This window comes from Dermacentor albipictus, chromosome 1 (assembly GCF_038994185.2).
Source record: "Dermacentor albipictus isolate Rhodes 1998 colony chromosome 1, USDA_Dalb.pri_finalv2, whole genome shotgun sequence".
In the NCBI taxonomy this organism is placed as follows: Eukaryota; Metazoa; Arthropoda; class Arachnida; order Ixodida; family Ixodidae; genus Dermacentor; species Dermacentor albipictus.
Window position 1 is genome coordinate 251948154 of NC_091821.1, and position 15316 is coordinate 251963469.

At 42.9% G+C, this 15316-nt stretch overlaps 1 protein-coding gene across 3 annotated transcripts in view; it reads right to left on the reverse strand.

Moving 5' to 3' along the window:
- Positions 1–15316, reverse strand: part of LOC135901063 (Fanconi anemia group I protein-like) — an 87947-nt gene that overhangs the window by 47933 nt on the left and 24698 nt on the right. For all 3 annotated transcript variants that reach the window (XM_065430751.1, XM_065430744.1, XM_065430734.1), the window contains exons 9-14: positions 13272–13361; positions 13072–13208; positions 11758–12002; positions 10479–10680; positions 9859–9973; positions 8750–8872 (exon numbers count right to left, since the gene is read on the reverse strand). In XM_065430751.1, coding sequence (XP_065286823.1) covers positions 8750–8872; positions 9859–9973; positions 10479–10680; positions 11758–12002; positions 13072–13208; positions 13272–13361 — 912 coding nt within the window. The remainder of the gene's footprint in view (positions 1–8749; positions 8873–9858; positions 9974–10478; positions 10681–11757; positions 12003–13071; positions 13209–13271; positions 13362–15316) is intronic.

A 15316-nucleotide genomic window follows, 5' to 3' on the forward strand; every position in this document is an offset into this window, starting at 1 on the left:
TTCATTTTCATTGGGCTTGATTATTTTCGAATACTCACATGTAAAAAGCAGGCTTTGTTAAGCTTGGCGATTGCTTAGTTAGTTCTCTTTTAATTTATATGCGTTTTTCCTTCAATAATCTGTTAGATGCAAGTAAGCGTTTGTGTTGTCTTTTTCTTTGGCTTTGTATGTGTTGATTGCACTCCCTTACTTAACCATGGAACCTTACCAACTTGCCCAAATGTCTGCCTTTCTATGGTTAATATAGTGTCCGGCTTCAGAAAAAGATACTCACTGTATTAGTGCTCAATGGCTGAAACTTACTTTCCACCAGGTATTTCTAGAGTCTGGGGCTCAGAAATGGAGCCATGATGGCTGAGGTGTGAACTAACTAGCAAAACAACAAAATGGTGACACGACTTTGTCGCTTGATCTTTTTTCCCGATAGATAGTATCCATGGCAGGAAGCGGGGTTATGAAGAGTTTGTTACTACAGGCATCTTTGGCTGGCTGTCTTGGAGCGCTCTAGACCGCAATCGCAGGCGGTGTTGTCTTCGGCTGGGTAAAAGAGGGTGCACGCCTTGCATTTGGCTGGTTCTTTTCGATCGCTCTTCTTCATCTTCGAGCCCTCTGAGGCGCTCTGAGCCCTGTCGTCATAGCAGTCGTCGAGACTGAAGCGTTTCCCGCAACATCATCACAGCAGTGTCACCGTTGTTGACAACAGTCTACCGTAGTTCAGGCAACCAGTCTTGACGAACGCTCGGCCCACCGGTGCGTCTGCCGGTTTTCCCAGCAGCGCCGGGAGCTTTGAATAGGCGAAACATTGGACGTTGGCAGTATTCTTGTGGTTATGCATCTGCAATTTCCTTCTCCAAGAGCAAGTGACACGTTGGCTTGTGCGCTTGTCCTCTACCTCTGAGTTCGTGGAACGCCGGATCTGCCCGACTCTTCTTCGGGGGATGGATGCAACCAGTTGAAGATACCATATGAATGTTCAAAAGTTGCCCCAACTCCAGTTCTCAAGGAATTCAAGGAGCACATTACTTTTCAAAGAGTTTAGAGGGCCCTTGAATCTTTTTTTCTAAAATCATGGGTTTTCAAGGATTTTAAGAAAGCGTACGAAACCTGTCATTTTTTTCTCGGTCGTCAAGTGAGATGTGTTAGTGTTTGCCTCTGCACGCATGTCAGCATGCTTATTTAGTTAGGAAGCAAATGCTTACAGCAGTTTATGCAGCTGATACAACAATTAACTTCACTTCGTAGAGCTGTCTAATAATTTGCTATCGCAATCAACGTTGCTTTGCCTTTTGGGTGAAACTGCAACTTTTTTGTAATACCTTAAGTTGAGGGGCTTTAAGGGTACTATGAATAATTTATAAATAAGTGAGAGAAAAGCATTCATAAGAAATTTCACATAAAATTCATTAAACTTTGCACAAATCAATTGTACAGGCTGCGTCTATTTCTCCAACTTCTGCAAGGATTAACAAAGTACGCTTTTAAGGTAGTTTAGTATTGCACTCACAGGCATCTGTGCAGTGGTGACTATAAAATGAGGAAGCTGCATCCCAGAAGTTATTAAAAGCAAGGAAGAAGAGGTACAAAAAATACCCATAGTCTCACAACTAGATATCTTCCTATCAGTGCATATATGCTGAATACAGTATTCTGGACAGTATGAAACTTGTAAGTTGCTTGAATGACAGAAAGTTACTCAAATAACAGCTACATGCTTTGAGAAGTCATTAAAGTTCAAGATAAACTGTTGTTTGCTTAGCAAATTCCACTATCTTACTTTAATTTTTGCTCAATTATTCTCGAGTACACCATCTAAAATGTCAAAACGTGATCACTGTAGCACATGTACAGAAATAGCGGCACAACTATACAGGTCTGTTTGATAAGTTGGTAACTTTGAAAATACAAATTGTTTGAAATTACACTTAAATTATATATATTTTCTTTCCCTAGATGCTACACAACAAATCTGACAGTTCTGCCACTAACCAAAAGAGTTTCCGAACTTTTGATTTGGAATATGAGCCACCTTTGATAGCAGTTATTATTTAATGATGCCAGTGATTTCAAATAGGTCACTTTTGAGCTTTGAGAGTGGATCAACATGTGGAAAAAACCGAAGTCCAATAGATATAAGTCTAAAGGGGCGAGAAGCTGCAAATTAAATGAAGCAATGGTGTTAAGACTTTTTTTTTCTGCTCCTTCCTTTAGTTTGGTTCATCAGGTAATTGGGTCAATTCTGTTGGTCCCATCAAGAATGAATAAACAGAGTTCAACTGAATTGAATTCTTCGTTGTGTAAATGAAAAATTTTCAAAATTTCCAGGGACACTTTGTATTTGGCTTATTTTCTATATAGCTAAAACGCATTTTGTTAAAAGTGATTTGTTGTCATAGGTGGCATCATTATACTACAATGGGTATATTACATTAATAGTCAAGGGCTTCACAGACATCAGGGTGTCTACCAAGTTGACATTTTCAAATTCAGTCAGTTTTCCAGGTTTGTCCTGAGCGACACAGAACATTATTTTATGTCAAGACAGCCTGACACCATGTCGCCCGATGCTGTCACTCTCAAGTAAGCATTAAAAAAAAAAAAAACTTCATCCAGCTTAAATAGTAAGGAGTAGAGTTTATTTTATTCAACATAGAAAACTGAAGGTAGGGGATAGTAAAATGCACAGCAAATAAAATATATTCAAAAAAGAAAAATGATCAAGCCCATTGTAAATCGAGTCGAACATTTTCAAATACGAATAAAAAGAGATGCATACAGAAGCAAATATTTTTGAAAATAGGCTATTTTTATATAGTGATAGAAAGATCATTGGTATTAGGCCCGAACTTTGTCACAAGTGAGATTTTCTCAGTAGTTGGAAAGCCGACCTCAACTGTCCTCACATACTCTTAGCGCCACACAATTCCTCCATCTTGTGTTTTACTGCTTTCAGAGTTTATTTTGCTTTGGATGAGGGTCACCTGCATCTTTGCGTCAGCCAAAACTTTGCTTTTTGAGCTCAAGCTCTTTCAAAGAAGAGGCGGCACAGTTCCTTTCCCGATCATTTCTCAAATGCGACGGTCATTTCCGTTCTTGTCCTCGTTCCACTGCACATTCACCACATGGACCATATGAAGCATATCTTGCTCAGTCGTACAGTCAACGTCCGATTTTTCGTACTCCCTAAGGGCCACAATGCCCCAAAAATAAAATCAGGCAGTCCGAAAAAATGAATGCATGTCTTTAACTGCTTTTAACCCATTGCTGTCATGGACGCACCGGTACATCTTCGCGCTTCCCCGTCACAGTGTCACTGACGTACCGGTACATTCTCTATTGTGCATTCAAAATTTTGCGCCTGAGCGCAAAGCTAGTGCTTCTGGACTGGCCACACGATCTGTTGACTTTTTCTACAAGTTCGTATTTTTGCCCCGACCTGTGTAGTACATGTACTGAAGAGTACGGTGCGACTGCCACTCACCCCTCTCTCTTTGGTGAGTGGCGCGGTGGCTCGGCGTTCGCTGGATCATGCGTCGTGCGCGTGTGGTTATGGTTTCAAGGGTTGTTCTGCCATCTCCGCTGGTTTGAAGGTTTTTATTTTTCTTCTGTTGGTGTGTCTGCTACAGCGCGTCAAGTTCAGGGGCACACGCCGTTGCCTCTCCGAAAAGAGTGACTCGATTGCTGCTTTCGCTCTCTCATCGCACCCTCGCTTCCGACTTGTAGCAGTAAACGTGAAGCCCTTCGAACTTTGTTTTAGCCTTTTTCCATCTCCCTCTGTCATCTTGATCACACAATGTCCCATTTCTCTCCGTTGTGCGGGCGACTGAAAGCGCATCCTCCCTGTGAGCGGTTACTTTTGGATGGCTGAGCGCGCGGGACCTTCGTCTGCTCATTGAAGCGGTGGCTCTTCCGATTCAGAATACGAGCCGAGCTCGGATTCGGACTCGGACAGAGTCTCATGCGAGGAAGAGGTAAGTTCCGCATCGTCAGATTTGGATGTTGTAGTCAGGCTGATGATGATGATGATGTTTACTAACAACAGCTGCAGAACACTGAAATGTGCATATTGCATTGACTATGTTATTTGTATACCAATCATAATCAAAAATAAATTGCTTTGTTCATTTCCTGTTATGCTCGTTCTCTGAAACCAAGCCGACACTGGGGGTGCGTCACGACCAGAAAGGTCCGACAGCGAAAGGGTTAAGGGCTCAAATCCTCACAGGCACGTCAGAAAAAGCTCTGAACACTTATTGTACTGAGTGTACAATAGGTGTACTGAGCCACTACTTTTATTAGGCATATCGGTGCTCGTACTGTGACAGGAGACGGCAGATGCATGCGTGTATAATTATGGAATACGTACTACTGTGTTCCGTAACAATTGCCCCTTCCCACGCTTGTTAAGCTTCACCGCACTACTATGTACGCTTCACTGCGTACCATCGTTGTGCCGAGGCGAAGCAGCCTTTCGAGAGCCGGCATTATGCAACGTGCTATGCTTTCTGAGCTTCGAAGCCAATCATGAGTATTACAGAAGCGGCAAATTCTTTCAATGATAAACCCGGCACCGAACGGCAAGAACCTTAATAACGAACGTCAAAGCAGCTAAGCCTAGCGTTGTTGCACTGGTCGCTACGGCTGCCAGCGAATTTGCGTGCGAGAGCGCTGGTTCAACGCGGCGAGATAATCAAAACGGCGGTATTGGCTTTGTTTAATGCCGTTTCAGACCTGCGGTTGCGGCAAAAAGTTCGAAAAATCAGACAGTGAAGGGTCCTTGGGTCTAAAATTACAGACATACACGCTTACACATTGACTCTATGGGGCACTTTGTGGTGCCGCGAAGCCGTCTGCGTTATCGGACATTTCACAAAAATCGGGCGTCAGGAAGATCGGTTGTTGACTGTACACTGGCAATTCCTCCAGCCGACGACACGGCGTCAAAGAGAACTCGTTACGATTCTTCTTTTTTACTCGAGCCAGCAGTAGGGCCCGCCTTTCATTCCCTTTCAATAAAATGACAGTAATTTTGCCTGATTGAAGCACAAATTCTCTTATTTTTCCCTGAGTTTTTCCAGACTGTTGAAAATCCCTGAGAATTCCCAGTTTTTCCGGATGGTAGACACCCTGAACATGCATGGGAAAGTCAAAGATGTGGATGCATTAAAAATTAATGCTGCACAAGGTGCCTCAAACTCATGTGGGATGCTAGGAGGAAAACTTTTTGCCTCACACTCATGTAAGATCTAGGACAAAAACTTTTACAATTTTCCATATGCAATTTACCAATGCAACAGACAGGCCACAATAAAAATTAATGTAAAGAGTACTTTCAATAAGCAAGGTCAATGCAACAGATATCGAATACAGTGAACTCTCCTTAAGACAAACTCGGTTAAGCCGAATTCTCACATATAACAAACAACATGGGAACGTTTGTTTGGTTTTCCATGGACTCAATGGTGAAAAAAAAAAGAAAACTGTGGAAGACCAACCGCCTCAGACGTGCACTTCGGTTCAAGACGAACATTCAGAGTGACTGCTACCGCTACTGATCCTGGAGGCTAGGGTGCCTCGATGCGCCACGCCCGGGGGCGTGCACAACAAGGCAACCTACTGAAGGCTTGCGGCGTACATTGCCCATGGACAGAGGCGAAAACAAGAGGAGGAAACAAAAAGAGACAGTGACGTTTCACTTTGTGAAACTTTGTGATGTGCAAGAGTATGGGTGCTATAGTGCGTACGAAGCTATCGGCCCTCGGTGAGCCTAGACTATCCGCATCGCAGATCATATTCAAGAGAGGGCTTGCGCAGCTGCGCCATACGCAGCAGCAGCCAGAGTAGAATGCCCCCTTGTAAACATTCACTTACTAACTACGTTAGCAAGCAAGGTGTCAGTGCGCACAGGCAAACATGAACACTTCACACTCTATGACCGCGGACACTTGCTGTCAAAACACAGACGTGAAGAATCACGGCAGCAGAAGCGAGCGAAGTGACCTTCGTGCTGTCTATCGCTTCAACGCAAAACGGAGCAGCAAGAACACAGCGCACACAAAGGTACAAGCCATTTGCCCACCTAAATTGAGCCCCCAAAGCAGATTGCGTTCAAGCAGCACGCGACAGAAGACGGCGCGCTGCCCCCCTTCCCCTTCCTCCTTTGCGCACACAAGATTAGGCTGCCATCATTGGCTCACCGTCGCACACTTTCACTCACACATACAGCATATGGTGTACAAGGACGATGTTATCACGAGAGGATCCTGTATGTCTGCATCGCAAACGAAACCTGTAGCCAGAGGAGGTCAAGCCAGCGTTCCTCCACCTACCTTCCTCCTCCGTGATGCTTCGCCTTGTTTCTCCTTCCCCACTTTGCTCAACGTCACCAGAACTTTCCTCTAGGTTGCGTTGCTTTGGCGCAAGCTCAGCATGCTCCTTCATATTTTCACTAGCTCGGAGCCTGCAGCGATGACCTGAGAGGCGACAGATGCCTGCTTTAACTCCCTAGTGAACCTTTTTCAGCAGCACAAAGGCATAGAAGGATTTTTAAGGTCGTTAGATGAGATGACATCGTTTGTGGCTGCTCACCAATTTGCACAGAAGCACCAAACATCCATCACGGACTGGATGAAACCAAGCAAGAGCAGCACTTGAAAACAGTTTTCTGTTAAGCTCAGCTAAATACCGTATTTACTCGAATCCAGGCCGACCTCGATTCTAAGCTGACCCCCTAAAGTCCGAAGCCAAAGAAATATATATATATATATTACCTCGAATGTAGGCTGAACAAAAAAAGAAGCGAGGACAGCGTTCACAAAATGCAAAGAGCACTTATTGAACCTGAACGTGCAGAGCTCATTCAACGTCGTCGTGGCTGCTAGACTCGTCGCTTTGTTCCTTGTCACTGTCACCTTCAAACAGTGCACTATATCAAAATACACAGCCATCTGGTCGGCGGTGCCAATTTGCCCAAGGTTGTGGCCTGCCGCTTCTCTCTTTCGCAGCACGTAGCGCTGAAAAGCGATCAGCTTTTCTTCGAAATCCCTTGGCAGCTTCTGGGTGATTGTAGTGCGACGTCGGGGGCTGAAGCGCTTCATGAATTTCTGAAGCCAGCTCCGGCTGACCTTGAAATTCTTTGGCGTTAGGCCTCGCTCCCTCGAAAGTTCCCTAACTTTCGCTTGAAGCACTTCTGTTGTCACTGGAAGGGAAGCTGCTCTCTGCGTCTAAACAAAGTTGGCCAAAACTGCCTCCACTCCGTAGTGACGGCCTTTCTTTGGTCCGCTAAATGCCATCCTCGTTGCGGAGCACGCAGAAAGCTGCTGTCGTCCCATCCAACGATGGACGTTTTTCTCGTCGACGCCGAAGTCCTGCCCGGCTTGAAGGTTCGACGATGCCTCTGCGGCTATCACAACTTTTCGCTTGAAAGCGGCACTGTAGTGGCGCCATCGCAATAACACCACACCGCACACTGATACAGCCGACAGGACACAGGTCAAAATGGCAACTTCACTTGTGTATGGTTGGCTACTGGCACAGCTAGTAGCGGCTGCGATACTGACTTTTCTAGATGGCGCTAGCTATGCACCATATTTAGCAGTTTCAATGGAAAAGTGGAGAGTTTTTTAAAATCCTCGATTCTAAGCCGACCCTAGAGTTTGGAATATGATTATTTGAAAAAAACTATCGGCTGTGGGGTCCTCACACCCATGCTCTTGGGACAAAGGAACGACAACACAGTAGTGCAAACGGTCACAAGGGCATTTATTGCACCTTTCATAGATCAGTGCCTGCTAGCCGAGTTGCTATCCACAAAACATGCCGATGGGCGCGCGACAAATCTAGAAGTCCGACTCACCGCGACCGCATAGCGAGCGAATATGTTCGCCCCATGCTGGATCGCAACGCCTGGTCGTTCCCGCTTACTGTCATGCCAACGGTGGCGCGTTCCAAGGCGGCCACGTGAGACGGTCTCGCCGAAGCATGGGCCGGCGCGCGCGCACGGGATGTCCTCGCTGTTCACTGACCCGCCGGGAAAAGAGGGAGCGCCTTGTCTCCCGGTGCCCAAGTAACCCCCGCCTGTCGGCGGCATTAGCAGCGCAACACTCGCGCCATCTCTCGCACTGCGCTTCAACCACATCGACCGCCGCGGGCATCACGCAGGCCACGCGGCGAAGCGGGGTTGCAGGAGATGTGGGAAAACAAGATATCTGGGGACGCGCATCCCCACACGGCCTAAATTCGAATAAATATGGCAAATTATTTTTATGCCATTTTCCTCCTTTTTTAAGTCTACTTCATTTACGGTTATGAAGTAAGATATTTGGATGCACCTGGTTGTTGCCAAATATTCTTCTGATAAGACAAACTTCTGTTAAGATGAACAAATTTTCATGGTCCCTTCAAGTTCGTTTTAAAGGGAGCCTACTGTATATATTGAATTTATAAACATTTTTGTATTTGGTATCAAGTGTTTTGTCTATTCAGGGTATATTCTTCATGATACAAACACAAGAACCTCACAGAAATTTTCAGAGCACACATGCACAAACCGCAAAATAATGTAATACCCCTCTAACGAAAGACCCTGAGTGGTACACAAGCCACACAATATTTTAGCATTCCTTTTCAACAATAACACCTTGGTTAGCTTCATTTCAAACTAAAGTACTGTAGCCCCCAAAAGCCATTATCACACACTGACATACACTTACAATGAACGCTTGGTTTTATGTGCAGTGTTGCACGTACACACCTGGTACAGCAACTGACGCAAGGAGCCCTGCTGTGTGAGGCTCTTATTGAGAAGACCAAGCAGCTCCATGCATACCGACTGGTGTGAGCCGGCATCACTTGGGTGAGGCACTTGCACAGAAAGCTTCACAACAGGCATTCACATCATTAAAGTGACATGTTCGAAGGAAAAAAATAACACATTAATCCCTTTACAAAAGTGGATGCATATTCCAGTCTTTCCCACATTGAATAAGTTGCAATACATGCGAAGGACCATAATTAAAGTGATTGCAGAGCACCCATCTCAAAGATACTTCTTGTCCACAGTGATTATGTGCAACATCATTGTAATGCAACATCATACTTTCTGATTTCCTGCCACAAGTAAAACGAAAGTTGAAAACAAACAAACAAAAATGACTTCTTTTTATGCATAATCCCCCCCCCCCCCAAAATTTGCAAAATATAACAAGAACGCTGCTTTGATGAGATGGCATTTAACATTATGCCATTATTTGCTGCTATCGCTGAAATGAAGTGCCTTCTAGTCAGGCGGTTGTTTTTGATGACACTGGGAAGCAAATTGCAGTAGGTACAATAAAAATGACCTGTTGTTTGGAGGTGCACTACCACAATGTGATATATTTTTTTTAACTACTTGTGGCCTGCAACTGTAGAACAGCACACGTCCCCGTCCCCCCCTAGTTATTCTGACCCTATGTAAAAGAACACAAACAGATTAGGACTTCTTTCCCTTTGCCCCCACTCTTCGGAGCTGAATCGGAACTGAGCCATTTTCGCTGAACAGGAATGAAAAAAAAAATGCTTCAGTTTGATACACTGTGCCATAAACAGTTAAACACTACTTGAGACTCTTGAAGCTGCACATAATTCAAGTGCTTTCAAAAGGAGTTGTCACAGTTGGTGTGGTTTACAATAAATTATTTTTAACAGCATGAAAACAGAAACTACACAAAGAACAAAAAAAAAAAACTTTCTTGTGTGTTTAGTGTTTCCTGTGAGGTGTCTGCTTTTCGCACCACTAAAAATAATGTACATTAAGTGCTGTGTTCATATGCTGCACAACAGTGGAACTTAAACATGCTAATTGCTCAATTTGAAACGTACCTGACTTAAGGTAAAGTCAACCTCCCGACCAAAGCCACCAACAGGACCTGGAGGCTTGAGGTTACGAAGCAAGACAAGGATACCAGACACTGCCACCTTCCGGCATTCCAACTCACTAAATGAATAAGAGGCATAACGCATGCACTGTACAAACATAGTAAGCTGACATAACATGGTGTATGAATGGCAAGTCAGGGCTAGACAAACAATGGCTAGCAATTCCTTTAAAGATGTAAAAAAGAAAAAAGATTTATTTGCACGGTTTATCTCTTCCGTGAATTATAAGCTACAACAAAGTACACAAAAACAGACTGAACCAACGCCACAATTATAACAGCATTGTGTTAAAGACATTGTAAATTGAAAATGGATGAAAAATGATGTACATTGGAAAAATTGCAATTAAAACAAAATATGCAGACTGACAGTATTCTACTTTACATATGCTAAAGTGTTTTAGGTCATTTTAACAAGCTTATCAGAATTCTGCCTTAACTGCCAGCAGCAAGATATTCTTGATAAAACCTAAAAAATTCCTCTATCAATTTTTTACCACGTTTTCTTGCATGCAAGGAAACCTGAGGCCAGGTGTAAATTCGAAAAACAAGACTTACACTCACCGGTAAAAAAGCAGCTTGCGTAGCATGATCATGAGCCAGTCACGAAGCGTTGCAGATGCCTTGATAAGTGGTGTTGAGGCACGCAGAAGCTTCACTGTGCTTTGGCAGGGCATGTTAGGCAGGTGACCCAGCAACTTCTGCATCTGTGACTGGCACTGAACTAGGAGCTGGGGTGATGTCTGAATCATTTGTGCCAGAAGCTCTGAAAGAATGTAAAAGGCTCTGAGCTAATGCAGATTAGGCTAGTTGATCAGACAGTTTGTGAGTTGCAGACATAACATGCTGTTTGTGCAGTGAAAGGGAAGCTTTACAGTTGAGAAAATATTTGCCCTAGTTTAGCGATTGCTCCCAGGACCACCACTTTTCTGGAGCCTAGTTCCATCCTCAGACCTGAGCAAATTTTTCTTCAAATGCATGTTTTTTCCCTCCTAGGAACCTGCATGGGTTTCCTTTTTATATTCATGCTGCTTTCAAATGAGTAGATACAAACTTTCACTTTTATCTGCAGAACTCATTTGGTTAGCCTGTGAAAGCCTGCTCAAAGGCACATGTTACAGCCAAAAAAAAGTAGCGTCTAAGGGTGGAAGCGTGGGTGAGTTGGTAATAAGTTCATGGTACTGTTTAGGAAAAGCACAGAGAAAAAACAGTGCTGACTTCAAATTATGAAAGCTGTGTCTATCACAATGCCGAAGTTAGAAGTGTGCCAAAAAAGCAAGGGAAAGAGGGGAATGCTTCAATCTTCAATCTAGGTGGTCACGGAACCAAAACATGATGAATGCAGAACCCATGGGTTCTTGGAAGCCAAGCTTGGGAACCTGTACTCTACACAGTTTCCAATATGAATAGCAGAGATTCTATAAATTAAAGAAAACTGTACTCCAAGAGCCATAAACTCTTGAAATGCCCAATACCAAACACTTACCCAGCTATAATTAATAAAACAGGTTTTTAATATATGAAGCTGAAAGGCAGGCTCGTGGTTAATGGAGTAACGCAGCACAGTTTCCTGTGGTAAACATGGTTGCAGAAGAGATCAGAAAAACAATGGTCTTTTCCATCTGTCCAATTCCTTCCTTCGCTAACATTTTTACCACCAGTAATTGCAATGGTGCATTATGTACTCGGCACAAAATACAAACCCTCACGACTACATAAAGTGCACCTCCAAGCTGCCGACAAGCCGCACCAACTTAAGCTGTGGACAATTCTTACATTCCAAAGAAAGTATCACCAGCCGCAATAAAGCAACAAAAGAAAAAGCTGATCAGTCTAGACATACCAAAATAATGATCTGTTGGTGCAGATGGCTTGGACAGAAAGCGATCAACAACAAGGTCCATAATGTTGCCACAGGCATCCCTATTAACTTTGAATGTGTCAAGAATGATAGCTTGTCCAAGTTGGCAGCAGTCAAAAGCAGTGCTGTGCCCAGTTCTTCCGAATCCGGCACGTGGATTGTACATGTCCATGAGCAAAAAACCAAACTCAACAAGGCTTTGAGATGATTCTTCCCAGCCACATTTGCTATATATATAGGGCAAGGAAAATCCAAAGAAAACAATAAGCAGCAGTACTATGTTCACTAACACTTTGAGTGGCAGTTATAGAAAACACTAGAAACATTTGGATGGAATAGTCAAAGTGTTAACGCACACAAATGACTGAGGTATTAAAGCGAAATTTAAATTTTGAAAATCTTTTATATAGTTATCACAAAAATGTTCTGTAATCATTTTAGCTTGCTTTTAATTTCTCAACAAAACAACAGTGGCCATATGACCACCATGTTATGGCAGATCTACCTATGTTCAGAATATGATCTAAATGTGACGAAAAAATACAAATGAGAAAAGAATCATCTATTGCAATGCCCTTGTTTGATTAACCTCAATGTACCTCAATACATTCCTCTTGACTGGCACAATTACTGTAAAATTAGAACTACAATTCAAGCTAAACATTGTGTTACTATACACCTGTCTGTCCAAAGGGATTCATTCATTAGATCTAAGTATTCAAAGAAAGTGCACTTTTGCAATACCACATACTCTCATGTTAGAGCCACACTTTTTTTTTTTCTATCTTGACGTGGTATGGTCTGGAGGCGGGTCATTTTGGTCCAATTTTTCTAGCTGTGCGTAACTGACATGATAGCTTTGTACAAAAAGAGTGGTCGCTATTGTTTTTATAACGCATTAATTTGTTCATGCATGCACATCAAGGGCCTAGTACCTCTATAGGCCTCACCACTGTCACTTCTGCCATTGATAAGGCTTGGTTTGGTAGCACACTCATTAGTACAGTTGGTTCCCGTGCCATCTATTGCACTTGATACACCAGTAATTTTAAAGCTATTCACAACAATGTTTGGTGACGCCGCATGCTGTGCGCCCAGAATCAGCAGCAGACAATCTGCAGCGACCCTCTTTCTTTTGTAACTTATACAGCAAGCAAAACTTTAGCATTGCCTCAGGTCTTATAATCCGAGATTTGGTAACAATAAAGATGTGCTTCAAAATTGCAACTTGCAATCTCTTTAAAAAAATTTACTGGAAGAAAGAGAGCAAGATTCAAAACAGCCAAACAGACCAACCTGTGCTGGATCATATTCGCAATCACCTGCTTGATGTCCTTTGGCACAGGAATCATTTCTCGAATCCACATATACTCCCTATATTTGGCTTGCCTTTGAACATGAAATGATGCCGCAGATTTCAGGACATCGAGTACCTGGCCAGGTATAATCATTATTAGCAAACGCGAATTATAAACTATAACAATAACCTCCCTCACCTGCTCCGTGAAGTGTCGTGTTTTGGCAAGTGCCAGTGCAAGTGTAAGTGTAAACTGGCCAAAGATGAACTCTGCTTTCATCTGCCTCACCTACGTTGAAAACAAACCAGAGAATATATCAAGGAGTGGAATAAGATGCACCACATGGCAAAGAACTGTCAGTTAGAAAGTGTCAAGATGTCTCAATTTAGGCAGGACACATCTTCCACTACGAGTAAGGTTACGATGTCCTCACCACTGTTTTATCTCATTTCTGTGTCTTTGCTAGTGTTCTGATGGGATGTGCCAGCAAGACCGGCATGCAGCCATGGTTCTCTGGAATGTAGACAACTACAAAATTTTACGGACTTCTGGATCCGAGAAAAAGCTGAATATCTCCGCAGACTCACTACGCAGCCTGGTATTCTCATTTCCACCCTCTACCATTATATGAAAACAACATTGTAATATACCGTTTTACTGGCAACTGTTAAAGGCTGCTCAAAAATTCTAAGTTTTCCGACATCCCATGGTCTGTAAACTTTTGTCGTTGACTGTTCACTGATGCCAAATGTCCCAGAGAAAGCTGAAATTATCCTTCTAAATTTTCTAGAGGTGCTGCAAGGATTCATACGATGTGGTTAAAAGTATCAGCATCGGACTACTTGCAGCCAGAGAAGCAGATTCAGCCCATCCTACCAGCCTGTGTGCCACAAGAAAAATAAAACTCAAGCTACTAAATACACAAGCCAATGACAGCTTTCTTTCTCAATAAGCTCCTCCAGTTGCGACGTGGACTCTTACTAATATCTAGCCTGCCCGGAACATTATCCTGCACAAAGAGGAAACAAAACTAAGCACTAAAACACAAGCCATAAGAATAACTAAGTGCCAATTATTTCTACCACTAAGCACCAGCATGTTTTCTTTATTACTGCCTGTGCTAACTAAGGCTTATGTTGATTATTCAATTAGGAATATTAACATTCTTCAAGCACTTGCCCGATGACGAAAGCACTCCTCAGTTAAATTCTGTCACTAGTACTCAACCACTCGTTATAAAAACATCACTGTATTGCATTACAGGAGAAAAGAAAATGCTACTTGTCCAGTTCTATTTCATTTTTAGACAAAAGGAATTGATTGATATTACCGTTGACAACAACGCTGGCGGTCGAAAGGTTTCGTTTTCACTCGACTCTGCTCCACCAACGCTTTTACGTTTCAGTAGTTTCATTATCACGTAGTTCTACACTGGTTCGCGAAACTCTCACAAACTGCAAGTAGCAGAGAATTCCACTTGCATGTGATGTTGCAGGATGCCTGAACAGTCTACGCCACTTGACCAAAAAGAAGCTGCAGCAGCGAATCCACTGCTCTGTCTTGGCTCGGTACCGCCGTTTGTCAGGCGCCGTTTTACTCACCGACGGCAGCAAAGGATGGTGATGGTGTATGCAATGTCACCACACCCCCGGTTCGGTGGCGGGAGATTTGAATTTCGAAAAAGGTATTTGGACCCTTCAGATGCAGTTTTCTCGTAAACTAAGTCTTTTCTTGGCACGAAACAGTCTACGTCGACTTAGTATCTGCCTTTAGTGTCCCTTTAATAACAAGATACTATCCATCAGGAATGCTCTGGGAATTTGTGAAGTTGTTTTTAAATCTGAAACTTTAAAACCTCAAACTAACGAAATTCGCGATCTAACAAAATTTTCTCTGCAAGTAAAACTTCATTACAGCATAGTTCAACTGTATTACGTGCATTAATCGCATGAAATTAAAACACTGCTTTTCAATTTCTTTATATTTCAATATGTTGCTGATTAAGCTTGTCATATAATTGTTTTAATTTGTGTTCTAGTACTTCTTATAATAATTGCTGTCTTTATAACTTTTTTATAGTTATTCTTTTGTTTTAATGTTGTTCCTATAACTAAGTTTTCTTTTCGAGTATACCAAGTCCGACTCTGGGACCTCTTCCTGTATATTGCATTTGTAATAAATTTATATATACTGTATTTACTCGATTCTAAGCACCCCCTTTTTTTCACGATCACGATGCCCAA